Here is a 21,218-nt window from a genome sequence, read left to right as displayed (position 1 = left end):
TAAAACGACAAACTAGCTAACTCTGGTTATTTTGGCTAAATTCTAAGACTGAGCCCTATAGTACAGGGAATAAAGCAGTACTGTAACCGGTAGTGAATTTATTGCTGCGGTGAATTCTGTGAATCCTAAGAATTCATACATAAGTTTACCATATTCACGAGCATATCTGCAATCAAATGTTCTATGATCGCATAACAATTTTATAGATAAAATGCATCCAAAATATCACTTGAAATTATAAAAAAGCCGCATAGTGCATGGAAGAGCGAGTACGTTTTGAGAAGTGTAATGAAAAATCACTAAAACTGCTGTAGTTGTACGAAATGCGAGACAGATACGGGCAGAAATAGGCCCTAAAATCAAAGGTCGTAAAAGTAATCATAGTTGACACTTTTTTAATTTTACTGAGACCCCATGCGAAACGATGCAAAACAAATTCCAAACCGTAGAATCAAAGTTATTTGAGCTTTCCATTCATAATTCTGGGATTACCCACCGTCCAGGCTATTTTTGAAATCCAAAATTTTCAACTGCAGTAGCTTGGCTTCTACCGATGGGAAGTGATATAAAGTTGCTAAGCATTGTTCTTTTAGAAAACTTGACAAATTTATGGAGTTGACAGAAAATTTGAAATATTTTTTTTTCAATAAATTCAAAATTTTCAAACTACTAGTTGGAATGGAGCACAATTTGGTGTGTAGCGTTTTTTAGGCAACCTAACAATGTAATCAGTGTATCCCTGGATTCACGAAAAAAAATTACTTTTGAACAACCCTACGTAACACTTTTAGCAGATAATTGGAGGTTGCTAGTTTTGAAATTGCAAGTTGCACCTCCACGACCAACTGAAAATGTCAGAATTCACCACAAATACGTGTAGTTTTCGAAAACAAATTCATCTCTTTCATACAGGGGCTGTTTCGCTCGCGTATCCCCGAACTACTCTCTACTTTACAAAATCCAGCCTGGCCGATATTGGATTTTTAAGCCGATACCGATAAAACATATTCAGTCGATATTGAAAAGCTACGACATCTAGCTTAACGCGCATTTCAAAAACTTCAGAATAAATAATTTCTGAATAGCTTTACAGCAATTATTATGCTTGGGCATGGGCATTCAATAAACTAGAAAAGATGCATGCAGATTGTGGACACATAACGCTATATGAAATAGATCAGTATTCCCAGACTAAAAATCACAGATTATGGTTTAAATTTGGAGCATATTTGGAATAAAGCATAAGAGTTTGACAATTCCCATTCACAATTCCACCACTTTCATGAATTCAACAAGTGCGTCTCTCAGCCTCACATAGTCGTGCTTCTCGTTGTAAACGTTACACGAGAGCCTGATCCAATACTTTCCAGACACGACGGTGAAGCAGCCTTGAACGTTGTACAGTACAGCCAGCTCCTTGGTCCATTCGTCAGCGCGGGCCAAACTGAAGACGGATAATTACAGTTAATTAAACCAGGAATGAGACTTGTACAAACTAACAATTTAATTAGTTGAATCACTTCTAGTTTTTTTTTTCTGAGTAATTATAGTTCTAATTGCGTGTTTTGAAAAGTGAGTAGCTCTAATAGTGTGTATTTTGAAAAGTAAGTAGTTTTAGTTCAATGACTTACGAGTCATCTGTTGCAGAGATTCGCAATTGTTTTAATGACAAGCTTATGTCCATATTTTCAAAAGTAAGTAGTTCTAGTTCTAGTTGTGTATTTTGAAGCGAGTAGTTGTAGTTGCATATTTTAAAAAGTGAGTAGTTCTCGTTCTAGTTGCATATTTTGAAAAGTGACTAGTTGTAGTTCTAGTTCAAATTATGAAAAGATCTGGTTCTAATTGCGGTTTTCAAAACAAAATTAGTTGCCGAACCAGAAAACACGGCACGCTTGGCGTGAATCGCGAAACCGGTGTTCCGTTGTGTGATGTTCTTGAAGCTATTGCTAGCTCAGAGTCATCACTACTAACAGTGGCGTAGCCGGGGGGCGGGTTTGTGGGGTGGAAACCGCTCCCATTTCAGACTTGTACTCGTGTTCATGTGGAAAGCCAATTATTAAGTTGCTTCAGGATTGGGTCCAGTTAGCTGTGTTTTAGTTCGTAAGTTGTGGAGTCTTAAAGGCCGTTAGTTCCAGTTCTAGTAGCGGGTTTTGAAAATCCACTAGTTTGTGCAAGTTTACTACGGATAGATGCGCGACACGTGACTGAGCAGTGTACCAGATCTGCCTGAAATCGGCATCATTGCGATCAATCGGTGCGTCGCAATTGGTCGTTGTTATGATCGGTCGCCCGACATATGGGCATGCGACACAATGTAAAACAAAAGTTGAGCATAGGACACTTCAGCATGCGTCACTTCAGCATGTAACTTTATAACCCCAAAACTCATCCTAACCCGAAACATAGCCCTGAAATTAACCGCTATATTTATCCTAACCACAATACTTACCCTAGCTCAAGCCTCAATTCAACTATAACCCACCCCTAACCCGTAATTTAACCCACATGCTCATATGTCCACGGATTGTTATAATCATTGAATTGCAGCGCTTTTATTGCTAAAAACAATGCCAATTTTCGACTTTGAAGTGCAATTTTCGGGTAGTTGCAGTGTGCTGACCAGATTATAAATTATATTTTCGGAATCAGTACGACAATAGCTTTCGTTCAAGACCACATTTACGAAATTTCACATCAACACTATAAATTGTAAAATACATTCCTATAAAAATGAACCAGGATATTTTGGGCGGGCACTCGTCAGCGGTAATCGTCAGCAAATAGAAGAGATTTCGAAAAAACATTGCCAGTTCCGTCATATTTTGTGATACGATTGTTGACACACAATGTTCTTTACAGTTCTCTACTAGTTGCTGACGATTACCCCTGACGAGTGTCAGACGAAAATATTCGGGTTCATTTTTAGTATGAATCAGTGTTGTGATGACTCGAGTCACATTTTTGGCATGACGTGACTTGACCCGAGTCCCTTCGCTAAAATGACTCGACTTGACTCGGCGTACCAGAAATGCGGACTGACTCGTGACTCGGAGCAAAATTCGCGAGTCAATTTCAAGTCATCGAGTAATCGGTGTCGATAAAAATCACTGTGTCTTGCATATATGTTCGGATTGTTCACGAAACGCTCGTGTAACCCGTGAGAGCGACAAATCATTCAATGATCGTAAGTTTTACTGAGCCTCCATTGTTCTCTCACAACTAAATTGACCGCAAACGCAGTGATCGAAGCTTACACCTTACGTTGTCGTAAACTAGTAGTAAAGCAATTTAATAACAAAATGTCTATTTCTGTTCTCAGCTTAACCAAACCTCTTATTTTATTGAAATTGAATATCGTTGATATAGTCCTCCACCATTGGCACAGGCTCGAATTGTATCATGTCAATGTGTAAATGGGTAATGTCTTGCATTTTATCAATTTGTTTCTCTATTCTCTATTTAGACTGGTAACTATAAACTGAGTATGCAATTACGGTAATTACGTCTATATGAGCAATACAGCGCCTTCTTGCGTGTATGTTTAAGTTTAACTCTATATTCGTTCATCGGTTCAGAATCAATGACCATGCATCATACTTCGAAAAGGCAAGTTGACTTGAATTGTAACTTGACTCGAGTCACCTCCAAAATCGAGTGACTTGACTTGACTCGAGTTAAATGTGCGATGACTCGAAATGACTCGTGACTCGAAGGTGACTTGATCCCAACGCTGGTACGAGTATACTTTTCAAATCTTCAAACACTATGGACCGCCCCAATATTTCAAAATCAAAGGTATTCACGGAGAACACCAGTTAGGAAATTCACAACTTAGTCACAATGCATTTCATACTCACACTGCAGGTTTGTCGATCGGAAGCCTGACAAGCCTCATGTAAGGAGCTCTCATGTGATCGGGCACATCCATCAAATCGGTTCCCAGAGATTCGGCGACAATTTTACATCCGTACGTCAGCATTTCATCGGCGTGAGCTTGTATGGCTTTCTGCGAACGGAAAATGGACATGAGCCTGAAACAGGCAAAAGCGTAGAGTTGAGATGGGTTGTGATGACTCGACTTGGCTCGAGTCATTTTCCTAAAGATTAAAAATGGTTTGACTCAGGGTTGTAATGACTCAACTTGACTCGAGAGTCATTCTCTCAAAACATGAAAATGTCTCGACTCGAGTCAATCTGTGTATTGACTCGACTTGGACTCGAGTCATTGTGCATGACTCGAACCAAGTCATATGACTCAAGACACCGACAGCCAAGACAGACATTTCATTGTAATTTTGAAGAATAGTAAAGTAACCACGCTATTGGGATTTCCTCTATTGGTACTCTACTTGAAAATGCGGCCAAAAACTGCTAAAAGTGAGGAAAATCACTCTGCTCGCTGACTTGGACTCGGGCTTGACTCGGTGGTGAATTGAAAATGACTCGACTTGACTCGAGTCAAATCTATAAAAACGAGATTGACTTGTGACTCGGAGCCTTGTGACTTGGTTACTACCCTGCTTTGATTTAACTTGAGTCATGCCGCATGGCTCGACCAAGCCAATATGACTTATCGAAATCTCGAATATCAAGACAGATACCGGTAATTGTAAAATCGGCCCGGAAACTGTCTTTATCTTTTTGAATAAACCTGCTTGGAGTGAGAAAAATGCGTCTATCATGAACCCGAGGCCATAGATATGACCAAAGAAATTCAAAATAATGAGATGAACCTGACTTGAACTCGATACTGAACCATAGACACAATAGCTTGGACTCTGACGAGAGCAGGGGTTCTCAACCTTTTTTGGCCGTTTTCCATTTTGAGGTTTGAAAATGTTCCGTGACCCACCTCCTAACCTACAGTCATAGTCTTGCTCAATGCGTGGTAATCGTCGGCGCCAATATCCCTTATTCCTCTAAAATGTGCGCTTTCATCTTGCTATTCATATTAACATGTCTAGCGACATGTAATCAAGAGAAACACGAAGACAATTTCCAAGTTGAATAAATCTCAATAAAACACGACTGACGAAACAATTTTGGGCTTGGTCAAAACTATAAAAGTCAATTGACTTGCGACTCGGGGAAATTGTGACTTGCTGACAACCCTGCACGTAATTCTCGAAGTTGAAACAATACCAGATATCTAAAGGGACATACGAGCACAGTAGCATGTGTCGCTATACCGAAGTATTCAAAATACCGACTGGGGCTTCGAGTCGAGTATTCAAGTATCCCTCATTGATATGTCATACCAATATGAATGATGTGGAACATTTAAATATCTTCTACCTTCTATGCTACCACAAAGAATATAATGACATAATATAAAGATGATTTGCTGTGTTTTCGACCATGCCCATTTCATTGGGCTTTGTGGCAATTCTGTGACTTGATCCCAGGGTTGTAACCATGTCACAAGGCTCCGAGTCACAAGTCAATCTCACTTTTTTTAAGCTTTGACTCGAGTCAAGTCGAGTCATTTTCAATTCACCGCCGAGTCAAGTCAGCGAGCAGAGGGTTGAGTCCAAGTCAACGTGTTGGCTGCTCAGTTTCCAGTCAAAGTCTTGCTAAACCCACTTTTCATAACTCTGTTTGGTGATATCGAATGGTTTGCATTTATAACATACCAATTTTCCTCACTTTTAGCTGTTTCTGGTCACATTTTCAAGTACCAGTACCAATACACGAAATCCCAATAGGGTAGTAACTTCACTATTCTTCAAAATTACATGAAATATCGGTCTTGGCCGTTTGAGTCTAGGGCGATATGATTTGGTTCGAGTCATGCGCAATGACTTGAGTTCAAGTCGAGTAAATACACAGATTGACTCGAGTCAAGTCGAGTTTACAGATATGTCATGAGAGGCATAACTTCAGTACCGTACTCGAAATAATACTAACTCAGTACTCAGTAGTAAACATTAGAATGAATACTCAATATGGAGTAGAGTACTCGGACAGGCCAGCCCTAGACACCATAACTACACACCAGCCCGCCGACGTCTTCGTAGAATTTCAGGGCCCGCGGAATCGTGAATATGCAGGACAGGTCTCTGGTGCCGCAGAAGTTGAACTGCTCCGTCAAGTTGTGTTTGTATCCGTGAGAAGTCACCAGCGGGCGTATCTTGCCCGCGTGTCTAGGCGCGAACCAGAGGAATCCGCAAGACCGAGTGACGTAACACCACTTGTGGAAATTTCCTGCACATAATTATTGAAGATAATAAACAAAAATACATGATAAAAAATAAATGTTAATATACATAATTGAATGGTATATTGATATTGAAATGAGCCTGAATATTTTCGGTTGACACTCGTCAGGGGTAATCGAGTCTCGATTGTTTGGTGACTTGTCACAGCATGATTGATATTTCGTCTATCAGTCCTGATACTTGGAAAATATTAACTGTTAAACTGAAACTGTTAAGACTGAAGAAAATTACTGTATTATGAACGCGAGCCATTCTATATCACTAGCAGAGTTGAAAAAAGTGGGTTGAACTGGATTGAACTGAAAACTGAACAGTGTACATAATGACTTGGACTTAATGCGGAGCATGGCCCGGAGCCGGATCAGATATCCGGCCGGATTTTTTCAATTTTGGTCGGACCGGATCAGTACTTTTTCTGATACGGCCGGAGCCGGATCGGAGCAGGATTAGTACTTTTTGATAAGGCCAGAATCTTTACGGATAAGCATGATGTTTGTAACTAAATGACTACCAACCAACAACACGCAAGTAACCGCCAAGCCAGTGCGAAAACAAACGAGCCATATTTTTAAATTCACGGGACCACCATACTGTGTTGGGCCGGATTTCCGGCAGGACTTTTTCATTTTTGGCCGGAGCCGGATCAGTACCTTTTCCTGATACGGCCGGAGCCGGATCAGACCCGGACCAGAGAATTGGCAAACCGGATCGGAGCCGGACCAGAGAATTTATCGATCCGCTCTGCACTACTTGGACTCGAGTCAAATCACAGTGACTCGACTCTTTACTAGCTGACTTGGACTCAGACTTGACTCGGTCGTAAAATAAAAATGACGGGACTTGTCTCGAGTCAAAACTATAAAAGTGAGATTGACCTGTGACTTGGTTACAACCCTGCGGTAGGCCTAATCTAATTTGTGAAATGTTTCCAGGCTCTAATTCCAATTCTAATCTAACGAGCCAAGCTTGCTGTACAGACAATTGCAATTCACGATGCCCAAGTTTTCGATAATTCAGTATTCTAATTCTAATCTAATTTGAAAAAAAAACAGTTCAGCTATAATTCTAATTCTGCAATAATTTAGAAAAAACTTTGTAACTGTAATTCTAATTCTAATCGAATTTATTTGGAAATGCTCAAAATTTTCCACTTGCTCAAGTCTGGTTACCACGAAAGGAATAATTGAGCAAAAAAAAACAAACAAAAAAATACATCTCCATGGCAATGTAACATACCGGCGTAGAAGTCTGCGTCGATATCTTCCAAGTTTAAATCCACCTGACCAGGGGCATGAGCACCGTCTATCAGGGACAAGGCACCGTGCTCCTTTGCCAGGTTCACCAGTTTCTTTACGGGGAACACAATCGCCGAAGAGCTGGAGATATGGTCTGGGAAAAATATGAAATATCTGTGTTGAAAAGCACTACAGATGGTCGATTACGAAGAGCTTTTAAAGAGACTCTTTGGGGTACAGAACTTTAATATACATTTTAATAATATATTCATAATAAAATATATTAAAACCCGAAGCTTTTCGAGCTGACACTTTTCAAGGGCAATCGTCAGCATATGGAGGATTTCAAAAACATGCATCTAGCTACATTGCAAACAACCAATTATGACGTCATAGAAACAAACAACATGAAATACAGGCAAACCGCGAGCGCAGCTAGTGGCCAATTTTTAGATTCACTAAAAATTCCTTCTGCTGACACAAGCGCGGTCGGTGGATTTTAATATAAGTCGATTCCAGTGCAGACAGATGGAAATTAGTGCGGCCTCTGCCTAATATAGAAAATCTTTCATCGCGATAGTTTTTAGCGCAAGTTGCATTCTCAGCCAAATGCTTGCCGATGGCAGAGTTCATAGCCATGGCCTGATTACGTTCTAGTAATCGCAGATCAGTTAAAGCTGCGTCTTGGCGAGAGTCCAATGTGCGTGATCTAATAACGCTAGGAACATGTTGTTTGATGCGTTCCTGCAAGCGCTGAGTTGTTCTTCCCACGTACCGACAATCACAGTGGCACTTGAAATCATAGACTATATTGCTTTGTTGAGAAGCAGGAAGAACATCTTTGCGCGTTGCAGGAAGCATTTGTTTGGTGGTCAACACAACATTAGTTTTTACATTATCGTAACAGCGATTTACAGCAGAAATCAATTGCTTTTCAAACCGGGAAGAGATGGGGCCCAGCCACGGTAAATGTATATATACATTTTCCTCAGACCGTGTGTTCGTGTTTTGTGATTTGTTCGGATTGAAATTCCTGAGTTTTCTGTCAACAGAACTCTTGATGATGTGTTCGGGGTACCCGTTATCGATTAGAATTTTGCGGATATATTCTAGCTCCGCGTTTAATTTTTCATCCGAACAAATCATCAAGGCTCTGTGCACCAACGTGCCAATCAAATTTAGTTTACGGCTATTCGGGCTAAAAGAATTCCAGCGTATATAATGCCCTGTAAACGTTGGCTTCCGGTAAATCGATGTGACAAAGCTAGTACCCCGTTTTTCCACTAGAACGTCTAAGAATGGTAGCGAGTTAGCACGCTCTTTTTCAAATGTGAATTTTAAAGACGAGTGTAGAGAGTTCAAGTTATCAAAGAAGTCATCGAACTCCGTCTCATCTTGACAGATAACGAAGGTGTCGTCGACATAGCGACGGTACATGAATGGATGCTTGGTTTCATCTGCCGCGAAAAGTCTGTTTTCATGGAATCCCACAAAAATATTGGCTAAAATCGGGCCAAGAGGGCTACCCATAGCTACGCCGTCGGTTTGCATGTAGATGGTATCGTTAAAACTAAACTCAACAGAGCAAGTAGCCTTGTGTCAGCAGAAGGAATTTTTAGTGAATCTAAAAATTGGCCACTAGCTGCGCTCGCGGTTTGCCTGTATTTCATGTTGTTTGTTTCTATGACGTCATAATTGGTTGTTTGCAATGTAGCTAGATGCATGTTTTTGAAATCCTCCATATGCTGACGATTGCCCTTGAAAAGTGTCAGCTCGAAAAGCTTCGGGTTTTAATATATTTTATTATGAATATATTATTAAAATGTATATTAAAGTTCTGTACCCCAAAGAGTCTCTTCAAATACTTCCGAAAACGGTACAACAAGCAGCAGCTAAATACCATCAATACGCTGATAAAGAGTCGGGGAAGATTGAGAACTGCTTTATCTACAACAGCCTTTTTGAAGGCTTGCATCGCCAAAAAGACGTTACCAAAGTTTATCAAAGGTAGGATAGAGAGGTCTCGAGCACGCCTCACCCCAAATATTGAGCGTGCATTTATATATGACGAAATCGACAAGAACAACAAGTTGCTTGCTACCATACATCGTATGTGTCGGTCACTACAGAAGGAAATTCGTGGATTTTTATCATTCTTTGATTTGATTCGGTTCACCCGGTACCTGGCATCTATAGATATCATAAAGGAAAAAGAGAACTTGGCTAAGAATGAACGGAACTTGAGCCGTCTTATTACCCAACGCTTTGGTAACAATGCTAGTCCTGACGGGAAAAATATTGTTAACTTATCGGACTATAAGCTCACGTCCACTGAAGAGTTTGTACTGTCTCATGGTCTCAACTTTTGTTTACCACCTACTACCATAAAAAGTGAAGAGGTATTCGCAGAATTTGAAGTGTTAATGGCTCAACTATATCATCGCAAAGCGAACTCCGCTGATAATTTGCCTGCCCTCAAAGCAAGATTGAGTGATTTGGCACATGCCTATTGTGGATATCCTATTGATTCGGAAAATTTTTTAATGACGAAGGAATGTTTTCGTGCCATAAAAGCATTGCGACAAAATCCAGACATTCACATTAGCAAACCGGATAAGGGCTCTGGGGTTGTAATCCTAAACAAACGGGATTACATACTCAAAATGGAAGCAATCTTGGGTGACGAATCAAAATTCAAGACACTTGGTCCCGCTGCGGAATTCGATAACATCGCCAAGATCGAAAGACGGATACAGCGCCGACTATTCAGCCTCAAGAAAAACGGCTCAATAACACCTGAGGTCTACGCCTCCATCAGACCGGTCGGGGCACAAAGGCCACGTATGTACGGACTGCCAAAAACTCATAAAACCAACGTGCCCGTTCGACCAATTCTTTCTATGGTTGGATCGGCGCAGCACAAGCTCGCGAAGTGGCTTATCGGTATTTTGGAACCAGTGCGTTCCATGTATGATTCGCATTGCGTCGCTGATTCGTTTACATTCGCGCACGAGATGAAAACCACCGACCTTCCAAACTCGAATATGTTTCTCGGTTCATATGATATCGTTAGCCTCTTCACGAACGTGCTGCTGAAGGAGACCATTGATATCTGTGCGGACGCGCTATATGGTGGAGGTGATTTAGCACCACCTTCCTTCTCGCGTAAAGTGTTCGTTGAACTTCTTAATACGGCTACTTGCTCTGTTGAGTTTAGTTTTAACGATACCATCTACATGCAAATCGACGGCGTAGCTATGGGTAGCCCTCTTGGCCCGATTTTAGCCAATATTTTTGTGGGATTCCATGAAAACAGACTTTTCGCGGCAGATGAAACCAAGCATCCATTCATGTACCGTCGCTATGTCGACGACACCTTCGTTATCTGTCAAGATGAGACGGAGTTCGATGACTTCTTTGATAACTTGAACTCTCTACACTCGTCTTTAAAATTCACATTTGAAAAAGAGCGTGCTAACTCGCTACCATTCTTAGACGTTCTAGTGGAAAAACGGGGTACTAGCTTTGTCACATCGATTTACCGGAAGCCAACGTTTACAGGGCATTATATACGCTGGAATTCTTTTAGCCCGAATAGCCGTAAACTAAATTTGATTGGCACGTTGGTGCACAGAGCCTTGATGATTTGTTCGGATGAAAAATTAAACGCGGAGCTAGAATATATCCGCAAAATTCTAATCGATAACGGGTACCCCGAACACATCATCAAGAGTTCTGTTGACAGAAAACTCAGGAATTTCAATCCGAACAAATCACAAAACACGAACACACGGTCTGAGGAAAATGTATATATACATTTACCGTGGCTGGGCCCCATCTCTTCCCGGTTTGAAAAGCAATTGATTTCTGCTGTAAATCGCTGTTACGATAATGTAAAAACTAATGTTGTGTTGACCACCAAACAAATGCTTCCTGCAACGCGCAAAGATGTTCTTCCTGCTTCTCAACAAAGCAATATAGTCTATGATTTCAAGTGCCACTGTGATTGTCGGTACGTGGGAAGAACAACTCAGCGCTTGCAGGAACGCATCAAACAACATGTTCCTAGCGTTATTAGATCACGCACATTGGACTCTCGCGAAGACGCAGCTTTAACTGATCTGCGATTACTAGAACGTAATCAGGCCATGGCTATGAACTCTGCCATCGGCAAGCATTTGGCTGAGAATGCAACTTGCGCTAAAAACTATCGCGATGAAAGATTTTCTATATTAGGCAGAGGCCGCACTAATTTCCATCTGTCTGCACTGGAATCGACTTATATTAAAATCCACCGACCGCGCTTGTGTCAGCAGAAGGAATTTTTAGTGAATCTAAAAATTGGCCACTAGCTGCGCTCGCGGTTTGCCTGTAGTTCATGTTGTTTGTTTCTATGACGTCATAATTGGTTGTTTGCAATGTAGCTAGATGCATGTTTTTGAAATCCTCCATATGCTGACGATTGCCCTTGAAAAGTGTCAGCTCGAAAAGCTTCGGGTTTTAATATATTTTATTATGAATATATTATTAAAATGGATATTGAAGAGCTTTTACTTTTTCATAGTAATCGAGTAAATTTTGCGTACTCGCATTACTGACTCAAGTGGGTATGTTTTTAAACTACTTCTACTTGTACCAGAGTCTCACTTGAATGAGAATTCGGACAAATTGTTTCCAAGGTCTGAATCGGTATCAGTTTTTCCAAATTAGATAACAAGCTACACAGTATTTTACAAATTAGACTAGAATTAGAACTATTGAATTAGTGAAATCTCGACAATTAAATTAAATTTCTAACTGGGATGAAATACAACAAATGTCAAATGTAGTTCATATCATTAAGCTAGGGTTCATTCTCATAAGCAAGAGAATGGCAAGTGTCTGTACTGCAAGCTTGGCTCTTTTCACACTATACATTTCTCCCGTAGCATTTTCATGAAAATCGGAATTTTGATTAGATTTAAAATGACAGCATAGAAACGTTTCACAAATGTGATCAGAATTAGACAACTCTAGTTGCCCGAATCTGATTGGTATCAACGCAAATATTTACCGATAATGTGAAGTTTGATTGTTTTATGCTTTTCATATTCCTGGCGAAAGAGCTCCACAACATCGTCTTCTGATTTCAAAACGTCTGGAATTTTGACGGTCACTACATCCAACCCTGCAAAATACGAACACTTGGTCATGGATACTACAGTAAGTTTTTTCTATTTATTGCAGATGATAGCACACTAACTAACCAGGTGTGCAGTTCGTAGCCACCATGGCAGCATTTTTCAAACACGAACTTATAAAATACCATTCTGATCGGCTCAGAAAAACAGGGTGTACACTGTACAGTGAGTGTTAAGTGAAAGCTTACCGCTGAATTCTCCTCTGAAGTAGAAGGGAAGTTAATGAAAAATGAAATTACTGGAGAAGGCAATAGCAACCTGATTATACTGTGGGTGAGTTTTGGGGATCAAAACCCCCATAATTCCAAACTCGAAACGCCGTCATTTTGAAATGCCCATTCTATCTCCATTCTTTCTTGGTTCATTTTCATTTCGGCAAATCACATTATTGGTCATCAGGAGGGCTTTTTTTACGTGCCAGAAAGAGTCAAAATTAGGTCAAAATTGTAGCGTTAGGTGAAAAATTGTCAAAATCTTTTACAAAGTTGAAACTTTTTTGCAACCCGCATTTCGTTTGTATCGTAGATTTTGCACTGTCGGTGAACTTATCATTTGACATTTTACAGCTTGTAGCCTACTTTCTAGGCCTACCGTTGTAGACGGCCCATTGTCTGCTCATTGTGAATCATAAACATGCAAATGAAACAAATTGGTTGACATGGTGTTATGCTCAACATACCGCAATATCTTGGCTGAAGCGAGACTGCGTGGGCATTACAGACTTCTTGTGAATTGCATCATTCTTATATTAACCCAACTAGAACGGCCGGCCTCGAGTCCAAATTTCAATGCATTTAGAAAAATGTTCATAAAATCCGAACCACGAGACTTGAACCGACACCCAATATATCGCTGTAATCGTGAAACAGCCGCCTAACCAACTGAGCTACTCTCAAAGCGAGAGAGAAACAGGTGATGCCCCTATACCAAGAAGTGTTCTCAACTTTTTGAAAATAAAAGAGACTTTGATTTTTGAATTTGCGACTACGTCATACATAGACGTGCTCGGGATAGAATCATCGCCTGACTGATTTCACAGCAACATCAGGATTCCAAAATGACCTGAGTGAGGTTCTTACGATAATACAATCGAGTGTAACGACCGTTGATATACCGATGGCTACAGTTGGCTGTAGCGCGATTGATGTCAGGCGTCTCGCATTCATCGCACATACACGCGTCGCGTGTTATTGTAGTATCGACGGCGTTCAATGATTCATTTCACAGTGCCGATGTATCGCTTTGTACGAGTTGTACTAAGTACTAGATAGTGCTTTGTCGAAACACACCTTGCTCTTGTACAACAACTAGAACTGAATATATAGTGGTTGGATTGACATGTAGTCATACCTGCAATATAAAATACAGTGTTTCACTGATATTTTACTGGGCATTTGAAAAAAGATTAGGTCATATTATGCAAGCCTTTTATCGATAATGGTGATGTAGACAATCGCTTTGAGACAAGGGCTGTCTATTGAACCAATAGACAGCCCATCATCATCATGGTAGTATTGATGTATTAGGTATGAAAAGCAGCAATCGATACGCGTAATCTGCCACAGCAAATCTGCGCTAATCACAACAGCAAATATATTGCCCCGTGTTATTGTTTTGGTAATATCATATTATCGCGGACGTTCAAATGATTCATTTCATAACGCCATGTAATCGCCTATCCATCCTTTGTACGAGATAGTGGTATGTGCTGAAACGAACCTAGCTGCTGTACAACAACTAGAACTGAATATTTAGTGGTTGAAATGACAGATAACAACAAATAACAACAAACCACATCTAACACTAACAAACGGAACACGGGCATTTATTGCCTCTCTAAGCCGAACAACGCAATAGTGAGACTGTCGTCTAGTATATCAGGTAGGCTATGCATATCGGCATATGTAGCAATGACATGTCGAGTCGCGTGACACAATATATGAAATAATGCATCACACGTGTAATACAACAGCAAATCGAAATAATAACAAGCCAGCACATCTAGCACCAACACATGGAAAAACGTAAGAAACCATTATAGCATTGGCAACTGAAGGTATTGCAATTATATTCGTTGCCCACACTGCAATGATAATAGGTCAACTGCTTCGACAGAGTTACGCCGAATTTTCGTGCCTCTCTCGTGAATCATGGACGAATAAAATACTTTGAATCAAGAAAGTGCATTGATTAGATGGAACCGGGATTTGATGCCTGGCTTTGCTGGTCGTCAAATTTTCATAAATGACCTGCGCGTTGTTGACGGAAATCTCGAGCAGACACGAAAATACCTTACAATACCAGAATCGCGACCGGAGCTTTGATGTGCCGGTGCATTTCTTTTTATTCGCTACTATGGGAAAGACGTCAAACATTTCCACCAGAAGTGAAGCCATTTACGGACATAAATTTGCTGTCATATCATAGCGGAGAAATTGTAGCTCGCTGAAGAACATCATGGCAGTATTGGTGTTTTAGTATGAATAGCAAAAATATTCAATATGCGTAATCTTCAACAGCAACAGAAAATACATTGCTAAAACCCGCGCATGTTATTTCGTAACATATTTTCACTTCCAGTTCGAAGAATCTTCTGTGCTACTAATTTTTGATTATAAGTATTCCAATACATGGGCAATGGGCATAACCAACACATGTTAGGAGAAAAGATCTGCAAATGAATTTGATGTCTCAGAGATGCGCTGATTTAGGTCACGGGCGCTGGTTTATCTCACGCGCGCACATTCACGCGAACGTCGTGGCGAATTGTATTTTGCGCAAAACGTTTTTATGTATTCAATCTGCATTTTGAACAGGCTATTCGATAGTATAAGATGTTATTTATGGCTCGACGTATGCGTATTGATAATAGCTATCCATCTGTAATAGTTGTAATTGTCTACGACCAGAACAACCCAGGAAATTTTGGATTAAGTAAAGCGTGTTCGTGAAAATACGCTCAGTTATCATTAATGATTGTGCCGTTTCGATCGGGTTAAGAAGCGCATTATGAAAAATTGTGATGTAGACAACATTGCCAGAATGAAGCAACACGGTTTGTCACCAGCAGTGTACGCACAACTTCCGTTTTGCCAGCCAACAACTGCTGCTGTTGAACGTTCTTTCTCCATTCTTGGCAAGCTACTTAGTGGGGACAGACACTTTCTACCCGAGAATGTAGGAAAGTATCTTTCGTTGTACTACAACAAATTTCAATTATTGCTACCATAATGTGTGATGTAACTACTGGAATTCTTCATACAGTCACATTTCGCTTGAATAAGTTTTTTTCATGTCAATATTTGTCAGATTTTTAGTCAAAGTTTTTTCAGGCCAAACTACTTCGTAAGGACAGACAGTTCCAACCAGAAATGAAGATAAGTAGTACAATTCTTACATTATGCGATAAAACACCTAATTTGCATGATACGTTGGGTCAAAATTTGGTCAAAATTAAGTTTTTAAGGTTAAAAATGTCAAAAATTTGATTTTTTAGGTCAAAATCTTACGTTTTTCAAGAAAAAAAAATCGTCCAAGTGATGACGTTTATTTAACAGTGAATATATCAATATCTGCTTTTTTTCAATTTTGGTCAGAAACTTATATGATTTGGTATGTGTCCTCCTTTCCCATTTCCAAAATACGGTAACCCTACTTATCAGTTATTAGGTAGTGTTGTTTTAGTTGGCTAGTTGCGGACATTCAAACATCGTTAGTTCTAGTAGCGAGTTTTTACTGCCGAGTAGTTCTGGTTCTAGCTCTAGTTGCAAGTTTTTGAAATCAGGTAACTGGAACAAGTCTGTTTAGCATACGGCTAAATAGCAGTGCCAAGCTGGCAATATCATCTGCCAAGTTCATACCGCCAAAGTCTTCTTGCTCTTTCGCAACATTGACGACGGCGTCATAAGTGTGGCTGTTGATCAACACTTTGTCACCGGGTTGAAAAGAAAGGCTTTTCACGATGGTGTTGATGCCTATGTAGAAAAGTCAACAACATAAGCGCTGCAGCATAGCTGAAATTGTAAACACGATGTGTCGATGTAGCACAATATTTCAGAGCAAGTACTCGTTTCTGAGAATTTCAATGGCTTTCCAAAGTGATAGAATATATCAGGGTTATCACCAAGTCACAAGGCTCCGAGTCACAAGTCAATCTCAGTTTTATAGTTTTGACTAGAGTTGAGTCGAGTCATTTTCAATTCACCACCGAGTCAAGCCCGAGGATCATGGTATTATGACTCGAGTCCGGGTCCAAGTCATTACGTTAACTGCTTGGTTTCGAATTAAAGTCTTGTTAAAACCACTTTTTATAACTTTGTTTGGTGATATTGAATGGTTCGCAATTAAAATATACTAATTTTCCTCACTTTTAGCAGTTTCTGGTAGCATTTTCAAGTAGGCTACCAGTATCAATACGACGAAATACCAACAGTCTGGTTACTTTACTATTCTTTGAAATACAATGAATTGTCGGTCTTGGTCGTCTGAGACTCGAGTTATAGGACTTGGTTCGAGTCATGCGCAACGACCCGAGTCCAAGTCCAGTCAATACACAGATTGACTCGAGTCGAGTAGAGTGATTTCTGCATTTTTAGAAAATGAGTCAAGTCATGTAATCATATAATAGCAACTCGAGTCGAGTCATGACTCGAGTCATTACAGCCTGAGAAGATCTATCTATCTATATATTCGATATTATATAGTCATAGCTAGTGCTGGGCAAAATCGAGTACCTGCAGTTTTCGATTCTGAATCGAGTATTAGATTACCACCTATCATCACATTATAGTAGTGCAAACGACGCGAAAGTTCGAGCATGTACCAGTACCTTTACACAGCCACAAAAAATATAATGTCGGTTTCACATCACATTAAAGGTAACTTTGTATTTTTCGGACACGCCTATTTCATTGCGCTTTGTGACAATGATATTGGTTGATCAAGACTTCGGAGATATGTCATTTCCAGCAACGTACGTAAGTCATGTTTCGTATGCTGCGTTACGACCAATCGAGGTTTTAGGGCTTCCACAGTAGAAAATAACACTGAAACTATTCTTTTTGTAGAAAAATTTCTAATCCCATGATATTATGATAAATAATTAATGAGTTAGTCACCGTCACTACTACTTTATATAAATCCCGATTTTTCTACTGCAATAACTTCGCTTCTAGTGGTTGGAATTGACCCAAATTTGGTCTGCATCATCTCTACTGACAGCCTAACGATTCTATGGGGTCGACAGGAAAATATTGAAATTTTATTTTCCAATTTTTTATTGATAAATTCAAAACTTTCTCGTTCACGAATCTCGCATCCACTGGTTGGAATTGAGTCAAAGTTGGTGTGCAGCGTTTTTATAACCAACCTAACAATTTTATCAAGTAGCCGGTGAAATCTGAAGGAAAAGATTTTTTTGAATGTACATTAGGGGTGTTCAAAAATAACCTTTTTTCCTGAATCTTGCTGGCTACATGATTAAATCATTAGGTTGCCTTAAAAAACGACGAAGAATGATGCCTAAAAGAATGATGCAAAACAAATTTGAATCAATTTCAAGCCGTAGAAGTGGAGTTATTTCAGTTTTTATTAGATAATTCTGGTATTATCCTTGATCGGTGGATAATCCAAGAATTATCATTGAAAATCTGGAATAACTCCGCTTCTACGGCTGGGAATTGAGTCAAATTTCTTTTGCATAGTTTTCGAAGACAGCCCAACAATGTAATGGGGTTGGCAGAAAAATTTGAAAAAAAAAAATTTTCGCGTTTTTGGGTAAATTCAAAATTTTAAAACTCTACGTAACCTGCGAATATTGGTTGGAATGAATTCAAATTTGGTGTGCGTCGTTTTTTAAGGCAACCTAACAATTTAATCACGTAGCCAACAAGATTCAGGAAAAAAGGCTATTTTTGAACAGCCCTAATGTACATGTATATATAACTCTATATTCGTTAATCGGTTCAAAATCAATGACCATTCAATCTGTATTTAAGACAGCTAGCAAAACGCATTGATGTTATCATGCCTCATCCTTCGAAAAGGCAACTTGACATGAATTGTGATTGGACTCGAGTCACCCCCAAAAATGGAGTGAATTGACTTGACTCGAGTCATCTTCAAAAATGAATCGACTTGACTCGAGTCACAATGTGCAAAGACTCGTGACTCGAAGGTAGTGACTTGATCCCAACACTGCTACTTACCAGAATCATTAGAATTAATGCTCGATTCAGATTTGGGTACTCGAATCATTGTGCTCAGCCTTAGTCAAAACTCGAGTAAAATTATTTTGCAAAAATAGGGTAGGGATCTATGTCAGAGTCAGGAATTAGAGTACGGTAGTCAATTTTATGACCAAAAGACTGCACCAGGAAGTCGAACCAATTTCTCTTTTATTATTCCAACAGACGACGTCAATCCAGTTAAAAGATGACTTATAATCTGCTTACTACAAGTGGCACGATTGTTGCTATACAGTGTTCTTTCCAATTCTCTACAAGTTGCTGACTATTACCCCGTGACTCATACTATTCAATTGTATATATTGAAGTTCTGTACCCTCAACAAGCTCTACAAATAGTAAGGAACCAAAATACCTGTGGTGACATTGTCGACGAGAGCCATATTTTCCGGCTTTCCTCCAAGAAACTGGGACGCGGCTCGCAAAGAATCTTCATAATATTTGAGGTGTTTCATGCGAAACCAAACGTCCGGCTGGCTCTCTTGCTCATAATGATACCTTTGCAAAGAAGGGTATGCATATAAGTATAACATAGCGTTAATAGCATTAAGTCAGTGATTAAGTAGCATCATATCAATGAATAGTATATTTGTACCGATATCATATCGTAGAAACTGGGTAATCTTAGAATTAAATGGTATCAATAGCCATTAATTAGGCTATGTTTTGGGCCAATTTCTTAGCATTTATCTGGACTTTGATAAGGACGGATGTGGACGCCAGGGTTGTAATGACTTGACTTGAGACACAATTTTCCGTTGACTCGAGTCTTTTTCTCAAATGTGAAAAATGACTCAACTCAAGTCAATGTCTGCATTAACTTGACTTGTACTCGAGTTACTACGCATGACTGATTCAAGTTTCGTATAGCAGGACCGACAATTGAAAAATATGCCCAGGAACTGTCCTTTATCTGTTTGAATAAACCTGTTTATAGTGAGAAAAATGAGTAGGCCTATATTATGAACTCGATACCTTCGATATCGCCCCACAATTCAACATAAGTGAGTTGGACCCGTATTGAACTCGATACTGAACTGTGAACTCTATGAATTGGACTCGAGTCCAAACATTATGACCCGGACTCGACTCCTCGTTCCTAGACTAGGCTCGGTGGTGAATTGAAAATGACTCAACTTGACCTGAATAAATACAATTCAAGTCAAATCGGAACTTAGTGACTTGGTTACAAATCACAACCCTGGTGGAAGCTTCTAATTTAAGATTAAATATTCAATGAGGCTTACTCCCGAAAACAATATTCGCTTTGCCTGCTTGTACCACTGATTCAAGTCCTTATGTTTTTAGACTAATTCCACCTCTACTTGACGGTTCTGTTACCGGATATGACAAATATCTGAAGTCGTGATCAACACATAGCATTGTAACAAAGTGGAATGAAATAGGTATCGACTAAAAATACCATATTATTTTCAATATGATGCGGTGAACGCATAAAACAGTGTTTCTAAATCATTTTGACCCCGCCGACCGATAAAGCTTCAAAACAATGTTGCAGACCAGTTAACCTTCGAAATTCAAAACCCACCCTAACATTTTGCGACAGATGTGTACAACTCAAATGTAATATTGGAAACATTTAATACTGTGTCTTGACATTAGATATTTATACGCGGATATATTGAAAGTGAAGCTCGCGAAGTCCTGTTAAAAGCATTGACTTGATCGTGACTGTTTGCTATAGCCTCTCTCTATTATACTGCCAAGTGTCAGACTTTTACGAACTTTGTTTGAAAGTCTCCATAGGCTTATAATATAACTAGTCCGAAATTTTAAAACATTTTCGTATCATACTTGTACCATTGTAAGGAACGCTCAAAGTAAGCCATGAACTCTCTATTACCTAACCTTGTAGACAAAAATATGTCTTGAACTTGTAAATCAATTCATGATTCAATTCATGATTCATGATATTTTATATCTCTAATTACTGGACATACGTATAACAGAAGTTCTTGCATTTTGGAATTGAGATATAAAATTCTAATATAATTGGCAGACCGGCACTAAACTCGCCACGGACCTGTGATTGAGAACCACTGGTGCAAAAGGTAGCCTACATATTCAGACTTTCCACACCATTTATACCAATAAAATGACCGATATTCAAAATCTCGGCTCAATGGCTTATCACTAATATTATCGTCTACCTACTTCATTCTCTCTTCGAAAACACACTTTGGCACTGGTCCAAACGATCCGTGGTTAGTAAATGCCACAGACTTATCCAGAAGGAAGTTATCCTTCATCGATGCACCCAACTCCATAATTTCTACTAGCAATTAACTCTAAAGAAAATTCAGATATCACAATGCTAATA

General features: G+C 39.5%; 2 protein-coding genes across 2 annotated transcripts in view; both read right to left on the bottom strand.

Moving 5' to 3' along the window:
• LOC145435144 (uncharacterized) overlaps positions 1-14,597 on the bottom strand; it is a 25,462-nt gene extending 10,865 nt beyond the window's left edge. Inside the window, exon 1 of the mRNA XM_080312437.1 lies at positions 14,592-14,597. The gene's annotated coding sequence lies outside the window, so the exon portion shown is untranslated. The remainder of the gene's footprint in view (positions 1-14,591) is intronic.
• LOC145435148 (uncharacterized) lies at positions 82-21,218 on the bottom strand. The gene is made up of 8 exons (XM_080312444.1): positions 21,053-21,218; positions 19,233-19,375; positions 16,494-16,607; positions 12,507-12,620; positions 7,455-7,607; positions 5,996-6,204; positions 3,858-4,006; positions 82-1,444 (listed from the first exon to the last, which is right to left on the bottom strand). The coding sequence occupies exons 1-8, from the start codon at positions 21,163-21,165 to the stop codon at positions 1,264-1,266; spliced, it is 1,176 nt and encodes a 391-aa protein (XP_080168570.1). The 5' UTR covers positions 21,166-21,218; the 3' UTR covers positions 82-1,263.

The sequence above is a fragment of the Botryllus schlosseri genome, chromosome 3, assembly GCF_051294905.1.
Source record: "Botryllus schlosseri isolate E-star chromosome 3, Bs_hap1, whole genome shotgun sequence".
In the NCBI taxonomy this organism is placed as follows: domain Eukaryota; kingdom Metazoa; phylum Chordata; class Ascidiacea; order Stolidobranchia; family Styelidae; genus Botryllus; species Botryllus schlosseri.
Note: the sequence above shows the minus strand (reverse complement) of the source record. Positions and strands in the feature narration are given on the sequence as shown.